Here is a 12,865-nt window from a genome sequence, read left to right as displayed (position 1 = left end):
AAGATGGTACAGCCACTGTGGAAACAGTATGGTGGCTCCTCAGAAAAGTCAAGCATACAATTGCCATATGACCCAGCATTGCTACTTCTGGGCATATACCCCAAAAAACTGAAAGCAGGACTCAAACTGATATTTGTACACTCATGTTCATAGTGGCATTATTCGTACTAGCTAAAAGGTGGAAACCAAATGTCCATCTATGGGTGAATGGATAAACAAAGCATGATATATACATACATTCAGTCTAAATAGAAATGAAACCCTGACCCGTGCTGTAACATGGATGAACCCTAAAAATATTATGCTACGTGAAATAACCTAGACACAAAGGACAAATATTGTATGATTCCACTTTTATGAGGTACCTAGAATAGTCAAATTCATAGAGACAACGTAGAATGGTGGTTGCCAGTGCCTTGAGGGAGGAGGGAAATGAATGGGGAGTTACTGTTTAATGGGAACAGAGTTTCAGTTTGGGATGACAGAAAAGTTCTGGAAATGGACAGTGGTGATGATTGCACAATAATGTGTATGTACTTAACGTCACTAAGTTATACCCCCCAAAATGGTTAAAACGCTAAATTTTATGTTATGCATATTTTGCCACAGTAAAAAGAAAAATCTAGCAAATCTGAAAAAAAAATCATCTCCATGATTGTCTTTGAACTATCTCTCTTCATTTCCTTTGTCCATTTTTCTATTTGGCTATTGGTCTTTTGTGGTTTATAACAGCTCTTCACATATATTAGCAAAATTGGCCTTCTATCTGTCATATACGTTATAAATCTATCTATTCAGTTTAACTGACTTTGACTCTACGGCATTATTTTTCCACATAGAAAATTTAAATTTTTATGGAGTTAACTTTATCAGTCTTTTATCTAATGGCTTCTTACTGGGTACACAGTTTCAGTTTAGGATGCTAAAAAGGTGTTGGAGATGGATGATGGAGACGGTTGCACAAAATTGTAAATACACAATACACTTAATGCCACTGAGTTGTACACTTAAAAATGGTAAAAATGTTAAACATTCCGTTATGTATATGTTACCACATTAAAAAAAAAAAAGCCCAAGTTTGGATGCTTATATGTTAGGGGTTTAGAGTAGCTCTAACGTTTCTTCCCTCTAAGGGCTCTAATTTGTAAAGCATATACATATTGATTTCACAAATCTCTGTGGCACCTTCTAAGCCCCAGAGCAAGGGCTCGCTGGTAAAGCTGAATTAGAGAAACTGGCTTAAACTTGAGGTCAGTGTGGGATCTCTGATCTCCCAGCCTGGGCCTACACTGGGGCACCCCTGCATGCAGGCTTGCCTAAGGAGACAAGATGGGGCAGGCAGAATGGATTTACTCAAGTCCTTCTCTGAGCCTGGACCTCAAGCCTTCTTCCATGCCCAGGCATGTATAAAACCAAGAAAGCAAGCTAGAAGGATACCCTAGTACCCTAGACATGGAGTTATGAAGCAGGCTGAGCTAAGAAAGTGAGGTACAAGTGGACACGGGCAGTGCGACCTTTACACAGTGATCTGGCTTGAATCATGCAGCTTCTCAACCACCAAGTGAGTCCTCTTTCTCTCTGGGGTAGGGGGACCAAGAGGAGTGGAGGTGGGAGTTGGGGTGCTTGAGAGGAAGAAAGCCTGGTAATGTTTCTTCTAACTCTTCTGTCCTGAATGGGGAGAAAACCTGAAATGCCCTCTTTCAGGGTACAAATGTTGGAAGAGGAAAGGAGAAAGTCCTTCATCTCAATCATGCACTGTGGACTCTGGGGGAGCAGTACACAAATCATTACTCTCTTTCTTATGACGTGAACTTTTTCATCTTTACGTACCTCTGATTGACTCCTCGCATAATACTAGTTGGGGACCAGAGAGGCAGCTGAGCAGTGAGAATCACACCCAGGAGAAACTGATTCGGCTTCTGCACCTCTGGATGGGCCGAAGTATCTGTCTGACTAAGAGTATACAGTTGATCACAGGCAACACGGCGAATCTGAAATTACATTTTTAGTGGCAAAGGAAGTACATCAACCAACACTTACAGACTGCTTAAAAAGTTATTTTCTTCCAAAGTCCACCTGTGAAGGATGCTGTAAGGGTTTGAGTATTTCAATCTTTAATGGTAAAGTTTACATTGAATAAACTAGGGCTAATTTAAAACAAGTGTAGTCTGGGAACTAATTTCCCAAATTATTCTAGTACTGTACTCTCATCATAGGTTTATAATTTAATGTAAATGAAAATAAGGAAAAAACTCTTCTGCAAGTGCCTCAAAGTTAACTTTCAAGGTCATATACAAAAATGAGGATTATAAAATCTAATGAAAGTTCATGGCTTGAGGTTGGGTCTTTCTTGATTTTGACCAACTTGTTGATGCTTAATGCTAGCTGCCTTGGCCAGCTATGGATACTGAACACTGGCTGTAAGATTTTTTTAATAAACAAACACAAGTTAATCATAGCACTAGTCTCTTGACTTTCAGTGAAATATGGAACAGAAAGAAGGGCAACAGTACAAATGGTCACTTTGCTTTCAGAGGGCTCTGCGGCCTCTTTGTCTGATTCCCCGAGAGGACTAAACACCATCCCTTCTATACTCCCCACCATGTCACAGGTATCCAGAGAGCCCACGCAGAACAGGACCAAAGGGGCCTTTTATAAAGTAAAAAATCCTTACCTCAGCACTTGGTGATCCAAGTAGAATATCAATGATAAAATCAGCAACACAGGGCAAGTTATAGAAAGATGCTAATAATAAGAATAAAGATAATGGGAGCAGGGGAGGAAAATAAGTTAGGAAATGCATTTTCAAAATTTCAAAAATTTTGAATAATTTCTTAAGCTTAACTATCTTAGAAATCATCTCTTCTTCCACACAGAATCAAATTCAGTGCCTCCACAGCTGCACCCACGTCTCTGAGTCTATCCCACGAGAGCCCAAGGTGCTCAAAAGCAGGACTGTGTCTTGGTCATCTTCACACCCGGACATTTTTCATGACGCCGTGTGCACACCAGTTACAGAATAAATGTCTTGCCTTGATAAAACTGTCAATACTTGTGAACTATAAAATGTACCCCACAATAAACTTACTAATGATAAAAAAGCTTGAAGTTATAATTTTTTCATCTTGATTTGAAAATATGTCTATAATTACACAATTGCAGGAAAATCGAACTAAAAGTATGGTATACGCTCAAAAGCATTTCATAATGAATTACTTTCATATATAAGCCTTTAAAAGCATTTCTGCTCAAAGTAAATCATTTCTGATATTACTGAACTGTCCCATAAACATCTAACTTTTTCTATATGTTTATCTTGACATCTTATATGATGAGTCTGGATGTTATACTAAATACATAATGATCACCAATTCTATGAACAGGCAGTTTGAATCAGTAGTAATAGTGAAGAATGGGCTCTGATGCGTTGGTATAATTTTTTCAAGTGGAGTTGTTAAGACCTCATCCCTGAATAAGTATTTATTGAGGGCCTACTACACATCACACAGTGTTTGGGTGCTAAGGATTCAGTAGGGAACAAAATGAACAGAAGTCTCTGTTCTTAACGGAGCTTACCATCTAGTTGGGGAGGGGATAATGACAATAAACACAGTAAGCAGAGAAATTATATTGTATGCTATAAAGTGACAAGAGATATAGAAAAATAATAAAGAGTTTAGGTGATGGTGGGTGAGAGAAGGGTTGCGATTTCTTTAAAAAAGGCAGAGGAAGAACATACCAGGAATTAGGAACAGGCAGTGCAAGGGCCCCGAGGCAGGAATGTGCCTGAGTGTCAGGGAACAGCCAGGAAGCCAGGGTGGCTGAAGCACGGTGCGTGAGGGGAGAGCGGGAGAAGGTGAAGGCACACAGGTGTCACGGGGGTGGATGGTGTCAGGCCTTAGGAAAGACCTGGCTTTCACTCAGTGTGAACCGAGAGGCCACTGCAAGGTTTTAAACAGAGGAGTGATACAATCTGACTTACAGTTTAGAAGGTCCATTCTGGTTACTGTGTGGAGAATAAACTGCAAGGGTAGAAGCAGGGAGATTAGTCAGGGCACTACTGCTATAATCCAAGTAAGAGATGACGACAGGTCGGAGGGTGCTAACAGTGAAGGTGGTCTAAGGGGTGGAATCTAGATAGAATTTGAAGAAGGATGTGCTGACAGATTAGAAGGGTGTGAAAAAAAGGAATCAAGGATGTCTCCAAGAATAAAACTGCTATCAATTCAGATGGGAAATCTCTTGGGTGGTATGGGCCAGACCAGTAGTTCAGTTCTGGACATGTTAAGTTTGGGAAGTCTATCTGATATCTAAGTGGAGAAGTCAGGGGAGCGGTCCAGGCCGTAGAGTCAAATTTAAGTGTTATCAGCACATAGAGGGAATTTAAGGCTGTGAACGTGGATGTGATTATGTGGCGAGAATGAGTGCAGACAGAGATGAGGGACTGAGCCCTGTGGTGTCTAATGTTAAAAGTATGATTAGCAACAGCCCTAGTTTGCCAAAACCAACAATAAAGACAAAAGGGCAAATCTTAAGTTTCATGATTTTTGATACTGGAGTCATTATCAGTTTAGGAATTGATATATAATTCTACTTCTATAGTTTATGACATACAACTTTGGGTTGTTTTAATTCCTCCACTAGATGGTAAGCTCCTGGAGAGCAGACATACTGCCCTGTAACATCTACTGTGGAACCCTGTATATAGAAGGTGCTCAATAAATACTTGTTCAGAATTTAAGTACTCTAGCACTATTCTTACCTATTCCACATGCCAACTTTCCCCTTTGCCATTTCTATTAACATGACCTTATCTATGAAGGGATAGAAATAATTCCTAACAGAAACCTGGCCTTTTACTAAAAGAGTAAGCCTCCTGCATACCCAGTTGTTGGCTCCGAAGCTGCAAGCAAGTAACAAGAAGAGACAAAGCCTCTCCAGCAATCAGTGAGTCTTTGGTGGACACGGACTGTTGTCGCACACAGATGCCTGCGTGCAGGGCTACCGGGTCCCCTTCACTTCCAGAGCTGCAATTGCTTCCTGGAAACAGGCAAGCAGAAGGTTACTGTGGATCCCACAGGACCCTTGAGATTATAATATCCTTTAATGAGTCCCATAATCCTCAAGTGAAAGTAAAGAGTTCAAGAAGACACTTTAGGCTAAGAAACAAGAGAGACTTAGTCACTTGATTTGAACCTCATTGCTTTGTACTTAAAACACATTTGGAACCATTAAAATATGTTTATGAGGCAAAACAAGTTTCAGGTGACAGAAGTAAGAACATTGCAATTTTGGAGGCATGTGGGAGTCCTGGGATATTAGAAATGTTCCTTATCTTGATTTAGATGGGTTACACATATGTAAAAACCCTAAAAATCCTACATATTTGGCATTTCCGCCCTTTACTGTGTGTATGTCATACAGTTTATATATCCACACACATAGACTGAGCAGGGAAACCAAATGAAGCTGAGAAATAAAGCTATTTATAAAGGCCTAACAGAAAATAACAGGCCAAACCAAGAAAATGATTTTTCCAGGTAAAAATTCGAGATGAATTTTTATTACAGCCACAATTATTGGCCTCCCTACACTTTTACACTCAGCAAGCTAAAACTCTGCTTGGTTTCTCTGTATTCTGTATTTATAACCTTTTCCCTCTTAGTGTGACATACATAAATGAAGTGTGCACACGCATACGTGCACATTGAATGTTCAGAAACATTTAGTTTTAGCTTACGCTCAAGAACAAGGGCAGGGCTTCCCTGGTGGCGCAGTGGCTGGGAGTCCGCCTGCCGATGCAGGGGACATGGGTTCGTGCCCCGGTCTGGGAAGATCCCACATGCCGCGGAGCGGCTGGGCCCGTGAGCCGTGGCCGCTGAGCCTGCGCGTCCGGAGCCTGTGCTCCGCGGCGGGAGAGGCCACAGCAGTGAGAGGCCTGCGTGCCGCAAAAAAAAAAAAAAAACAAGAGAAAAGGCTTTCTCCTTTCTGTGACTCTGAACAACCTATACAAAGATGATTCTTACAGCTACTTCCTGCCCAATATTCTGATTACTTTATCCTTTTTAATCAGTACCTGAACTGCTGAGCCTGTTTCGAATTCCAGCAGGAAACAGAGAATTACTTTCTTTAATTGGCTGGCTACTCCCAACGAGGTCAAGCCGTCCTGCAGCTGCAGCCCATGACAATCTCATGAAACAAGCCACAGTAGACGTGAAATCACTGACTTCCATTGTCTAAGGAAGTGAAGAGTGTTGTGAGAAAAGGTAGTACTTGAACACATCCCGCTGACTTCAATAACCTCCCCCCGTCTCAGTTTTGAGACTCGTTTCCTTCTAAGATCCTCCACAAGATAGTCTTTTCCATGCTTCCATACTGTTCAAAGACTTTCACTACCCCTCTGCTTCTTGTAATACAGAGACTCTACTCTCCATGTTCTGGCTTCAAATTACCCATCACCAATTTTGTTTTCATAGTTTCCCCTCTTCCACATTCTGCGTTTTGGCCTATGTGAACCACTGTGTGACCACCCACACAGGCTCTGGCTTTCTCTCTAACTGCTCACGCCCTCCCTTTTGCTTGAACAACTATCCCCTCTCCAAGCTAATCTCTGTATATCGAATCCCTACTATTCTTGAAGGCCTAGCTCAAATGCCACCTCCTACATAAAATCATCCGTGATAGCCACACATGAAGGTAATTTATTCCACCTCCTCTCATGGCCTGTAGAATGCTTTGCCTTTGTAGTTCTCTTATAACATCTGATATCTTCTACCTGAATTACAGTTATTTCTGCACTAGTGATCTCTTTCTTACTCACCATAAGCTTCTTGAAGGCAATATTCATGTCAGTAATTTTTATATCTGCATACCACCACCAGCGCCTTCTACATAGGAGGTACTTAATACTTCTTGAATACACAAATCACTTACTTGTATTGCAACTCGAGCAGCAGGGATGATTTCCTCAACCCTAATGGAAGACCTGTCAGACACTGACAGCTGTCGGTAGGATGACTTTTCTGGGGTACCACATAAGGACATCTGCCTGCTTGTCTGCCGGCTGACATTTCGGAATGGGCGAGAAGTAAGTGCTTCTATGCCGTCTTTGGTGAGGTCTTCCTCTAATAATGTCGGCAATGTTTGTCCCACAAGTAAAAATCTTAAAAGGAAACAAAAAGCTTGGCTTAGTCAAGGTCATTTCATACTATTTTAAAGGATGGGATTTGGAAGAAAAAGTCAAGAATTGCCTTCTGAGACTAACACAACATATTTACATACCTTGCAAGTTGTAGGCAGATGGAATAAACTCCCTGCCTTGTTTCATAGTCTACTTCTGATGGGATGGAATCCCTCTGCATGACATTTACAACCAAACTTCAAAGAAAAGGAAAAAAAAAAAGGCAGATATTAAAGACTTCTATTTCTTTTATAGGAAATCTTCTGTAAGTAATTTGATTGTTTATAAACGTTATCAGTTACTTAAAATTTCTACAAGATCTTTACCTATAAATGGATCACACATATTCCTATTACAATTATTTCCTATAGTACATATAAACCTCCTGGTCCATTTAGAATTAGACTCCTTCCTTAGCCAAAAAGATAACCAACACAGAGTGTTTGGGTGGTTCTCCTTCTCACTAACTGGTTTCGAGTGCACCGATCAACTGCTATCTTGGTACTAGTACAACTGTCAATTCAAAAATATGTTCAGAATTGGTGTATTCCACAAAGCTTGTTTTTCATATCCACTACCACCTATATTGCTGCAAAAGCTTCCCAACTGTTCTTCCTGATTCTACTCTTGATGTTTCACCACCAAAATCTATTCTCAGAAGATCAACCAGAGTGATCCTTTAAAAATGGAGGTCACCATGGAACTGCTCTGCACAAAATCCTCCCATGGCTTCCTATTTCCTTCATAGTAGCTTGTAAGATCCTGCATAACCGGACCTCTGGTATCTCTGTGACCTCATGCTTCCTACCCTGCCCCCTCACTTGGCCCCAACCACACTAGACCCCGGCCGGCCTCACAGGCACCAGGTTCGCCCACACAGGGGCTCGCGCTGGATGCTCCTCCGGACAGCTTTCCCCCGTATCTCCAGGTCTTGCTCCCTCCCGTCCTTCAGGTCTTTGTAAAATGTCACCCCATCAGTGAAGCTTTCCCGGATCACCCCACTGGATATCAAACCCTCTCCATCCACTCTTCCTTGTCTTATTTTTCTCTACAGCTCTTATCACCACCTGACATACACTTTTACTTCTTCGTTTATTGTCTGTCTTCTGTTCCAGACTGTAAGCTTCATGAGGACATGGATTTTTGTTTCATCTACTCACTGCTCTGTTCCCAGTGCTTAGAACAATGCAGGCACGTACGTTAACTGACATTCAAAAATAAGCCAGAAGTAAAATGCCTTAATTAGCACAGCTCTGTAACTGGCTGAGTGATCTGAAATGAGTTTAAACCTTCTAGTTCCACTTCTCTGTTTCCCACCCCCTTTATCTCCTCAAGGTCTCACCCAACTTCTCTTCCCCTGAAGGCCTCCAGACAGGAATTCCTTCAACTACCCTCTGTTCAAACGTCAAGTGGGTCTTCACTCTTTCCTCCCGCAGGGGAAATGGCATGCCTACTTCTTTCTGGAGCAAATCTCCTTCCAACTGCAGTGGAACTTAGCCCCATCGGTTGATCATCCCCCTTTCTTTTATCTTTATTCTTTTCTTTTTCATCGGCCCCTTTAATCAGCCTACAATGAGAATCAAGTCTTCTACAAATTAAAATCAAAACAGAAGAGCAAACTTTTCCCTCAGTTATTCTACCCTTCAAACTCCTGTCACCTCCGTTTTCTCACTCAACATAAAGCAGAGATTTCTACTTACTGATTCTGCTTCCCATCCTTACACTTGCCACGCAACACTTGGCCAGCTGCTTATGCCCTGAGGCTTTACTTACACACTGATGTCTCCCTGAACCTCTAGTGCCATTCTCCACTTCTCTCGAGAGCATCATGTCCAAACCATCCTCTTCACATGACTCACAGGGACCTCGTGTGCAATCAAATTCTTGACTTTCTCACTTTCCTCCATCTGGTTCCATATTTATTTCCCATATGGGTTAAAGAGTCACCATTCACTCACTCTTCCAAGCTAGAAATCACAGGCCATTTTATAAATGTTCCTACCCTATATCTAGTCATAAAGACTTGCCTATTTCACCTTATTCCTTCTACCACACTGTCCCATATTTAGAAACGGTCTCCTCTCCTCTGGAACAGTCATAGTTCTATAGTTCTCCCTGCCTGCAGCCTCTCCCTCCCACTTCTATCCATCTTCTCCACTGTAGCCAGAGTAACTGTTCTAGGTAACTCCTGGGTTAGAAACCTCCTGTTTTTCCATGGTCTTCAAGATAAAGCTGAAATTCCTCAATGTGACCCCTCTTTACATATTTCTCTCCTTTATCCTTTGCTCTAGCTTCACTAGGCAACTGTACTTCCCAAGACAGTCCATGATGCTTTCACTCATCCCCACCCCACCTCTGGCTTAGAGTGAGTGCCCTTTTCCCCTTATTTACCTAGGGAATGGCGACTCATCGCTCAATTCCTAGCTCAAATGTCACTTTCTGGGAAGCATTTCCTACTCTTATGATCCTAAGCAAATCTAACCATTTAACCACTGCTTTCTTCCCCACCCCACAAAGCACTTTTTATAAGCCTCTGTTTTGATACTTATAATAACTGTTTGTTATTCTTTATTAAACCATGAGGCTCTCAAGGGCAGGGATAATATCTGTGCACCCCCATCACTAATGCCTTGCACAACATAGATTACCGACAATCAGATTCACCTTATCTCAACTGATGTGGGAATGAACAGAAACAGTAAGCCTTCTCTCCTCTACTCGAGAATTTCCCTCACTACCAGAGAGGAAAGAGACATGCTTCTGTCAGTTTTCCAAATAATCAAAAGTCATAAAATGAGTTAAAATATTCCAAAGACTAAAACAACACTCCTTATTATAACTGTCATAATGCTTCACATAATGCCTTGTAAGAATAAGCAAGGCTTGCCAGGAGAAATTAACTAAAATAACTAGATTCATTTTCTGCAATTCATATAACATAATATCGAAACTCTAACCTCAAACCTCCTGCTTTGAGGAAGTTCTCACAAAAGGATTTTGCACAGTTTCTTGCCATGTCATCATCAGCTGTTGGCATGAGTTTGGAGCTTAGAACCTTGGAAAAAGATAAGCACAATTAATCATCCCAACATTTCCAGTTGAAATTACTCCTTTATACTAAGTAAAACAAACAGACAATTTGAGTCAGAATCTCTTTAAATGCTACTGTTCTTTTTACCCCCAGTAGTGTAAGGAGGCTGATGTTTCACAAATAAAATAATCACATTTTCCAAGTTCCATTTACTTAGCATGAAAAATCTTTCTGTTTTTAAGAGAGCTGGTGTATTCTTCTTTTTATGAAACCAGCAAATGTGAAGGTCTCAGGCTCCCAGACTTAGATAAGAGCAGGTAACATTATGTGTTATGCTGATATGTTCTAGAAAAAGTATATAAACTACAGTCTTACAAAACAGCCCATTTATTATAAATGCTGGATGAGTTGCCAGATAATGATTCTAACTCCTATTTACTGAGCACCTATCTACAAAGTACTAGGCATAAGGTGAGGTACTTAACATGCATTCTCTCTTAATCTCACTAAGCACAGCACAGGTATTTTACTCTACAGGTAAAGACTGAGACCTGAGAGGTTAAGTGACCTCCCACCTGAGGTCACATAGTTAGAATTCAAGTCCAGATGTGCCTCACTCTAATACCCATGCCCCTTTTATGATACTGCAATACCCACCTAAAGGAAAGCTCAACTAAATATTCTGGTATAGTAGAGAATTATTTCACATAACTAATCATACTGTGGTATGAGACGACGAATCTAGCTTACATTCTAGTTTTACCACCGACTAGCTGAAAGATCTCAGATATGTAATTTTCCTTTTTTGCCTCAGGTTTCTCATACGGTAAATGAGGACAATAATTACCTTTACCAGAGGATTGTTTGTAAGTAAGATAACACAAGCTTAAGGTGCTTTAGTACAAGCTCTGGCACAAAACAATTGCCCAGTAAACAACTGCTTATTTAGTAATGATTTAAAAAAAATTTTTAAAGCTCATTGCTGCAGTTTCCCCAAGGTTTTAATCTAGATGTAATTCAAGATCCTTTTCTATTCAAAAAAATCTGCTTCTATGCCTATTAGTTTTACGAGCTCAGATTTTTTTTTTTTGCTGTACGCGGGCCTCTCAATGTTGTGGCCTCTCTCGTTGCGGAGCACAGGCTCCGGACGCACAGGCTCAGTGGCCATGGCTCACGGGCCAAGCCGCTCGGCAGCATGTGGGATCTTCCCGCACCGGGGCATGAACCCGTGTCCCCTGCACTGGCAGGCGGACTCTCAACCACTGCGCCACCAGGGAAGCCCCACGAGCTTAGATTTTTAATGTGGTATTTTTGTTTAAAGATGCTTTCTTCCTAAGCTGCCCTTTGGGAAACAGCCTCACCAGCCTCAGATCACAAGCATCACACAAGGAGAATGGGAACCCTCTGCTATCCTAACCCCTCCTGAATGTCAACAGCCACATGCACATACTCCCCATGTTTAATGGACAATTTAGTGAAGATGCAAGGTTTCTCCAAAGGAATGGGTATTTGTAATATCCACTTTGAATCTTCCTAGTGGGCAAACATAAGTTAAAGATCGAAATGCAAGGACATTAACCTTGCAGGTAATAGTAAAAATAAGTGCTCTGGGAGTGTTAGGTTTTCTACATTTTTTATGTCAAGCAAAAGAAAACCTATCAGAGGAATTTCCAGTTAATCAGAAGTCCTAAAATTATACCGGAGATAATTTATATAACCCTTTGGCTCTAAGATAATGCAATCTAGGTAGCCAATGACAAGCTAGACCCACTGTTGGGTCATTCTGTTTCTCTGGGTGCTCTCAAATATGGGTGTTAAAATTTATACCTTAACTTTCTGAGACAATCATTCAAAAGCAAATGACAAATCTGGCAGTAATTGTAAGATGTCAATTTCATAAGCTTGAGTTAGCCAAAAATATCTAGGTAATTTTCTGTTTTAGAATATTGTATGTATTTTTAAATGTCTGCAAGAAATAAGGACATATTTTATTTTTAAAATATTTGCTAGATATTTTCTCCTTTTGAACCCAACAAATGTTTTCACAAGAATGATTATTTTAAGGCAAATATGAAATGTTAACACAGCTCCACCATATAAATAAGTGAAACATAAAAATGAATGAATGTAATTTTATACTCCAAATTAGACTGTCAGATGAAATAAAACTTGGAAAAGATGCCCAAGCAGGTACCTTCCTACCAATTATGACCTATGTTGTGATTCAAAACCTACTGAAGATAAATGGTAATTTGATGATTAAGGTTGCTTAGGCACTGATCTGGATTCCTTAATAAATAACTGACTGGACAGAACATATTAGGGCAAAGCAAAATCATTCAGGGCTCTATTTTCTCCAGATCTTAAGTGGCCTGAGGGTCTAGCCCCTCACCCTCCAAGAGTGGGCCACTCTCCACACTGCTTTGTTACTGCTTTCATTTCATGACTCAGCCTATCCAGCCTCCCCTATGTCTTACTCATAAGATCTTGGAGCAATTATCTTGTCCTTTCAACTCTGACCCTTTAAATACCACAATGACTTGTAGACAGTAAACAGTTAGTAAATGTTTACTGAACTACATCTACTAGTTTAAAGCTACTACTGGGAAGAAGGGTAATAAAAATATTCTTTTCAAATTCTTTCAATTCTTTTT

At 40.7% G+C, this 12,865-nt stretch overlaps 1 protein-coding gene across 6 annotated transcripts in view; it reads right to left on the bottom strand.

Annotated features, from left to right (window-relative positions):
- Positions 1-12,865, bottom strand: part of USP24 (ubiquitin specific peptidase 24) — a 151,040-nt gene that overhangs the window by 51,369 nt on the left and 86,806 nt on the right. For 5 of the 6 annotated variants that reach the window (XR_007477855.1, XM_033435418.2, XM_033435420.2 and 2 more), the window contains exons 32-38: positions 10,138-10,235; positions 7,282-7,377; positions 6,934-7,162; positions 6,077-6,236; positions 4,885-5,040; positions 2,675-2,745; positions 1,831-1,991 (exon numbers count right to left, since the gene is read on the bottom strand). Coding sequence is in view for 5 of the 6 variants with exons in the window: in XM_033435418.2 (XP_033291309.1) it covers positions 1,831-1,991; positions 2,675-2,745; positions 4,885-5,040; positions 6,077-6,236; positions 6,934-7,162; positions 7,282-7,377; positions 10,138-10,235 (971 nt within the window). In the remaining variant the exon portion in view is untranslated. The remainder of the gene's footprint in view (positions 1-1,830; positions 1,992-2,674; positions 2,746-4,884; positions 5,041-6,076; positions 6,237-6,933; positions 7,163-7,281; positions 7,378-10,137; positions 10,236-12,865) is intronic. The other variant, XM_033435421.2, reaches the window with a different exon arrangement.

This window comes from Orcinus orca, chromosome 1 (genome assembly GCF_937001465.1).
Source record: "Orcinus orca chromosome 1, mOrcOrc1.1, whole genome shotgun sequence".
Classification (NCBI taxonomy): Eukaryota; Metazoa; Chordata; class Mammalia; order Artiodactyla; family Delphinidae; genus Orcinus; species Orcinus orca.
Note: the sequence above shows the minus strand (reverse complement) of the source record. Positions and strands in the feature narration are given on the sequence as shown.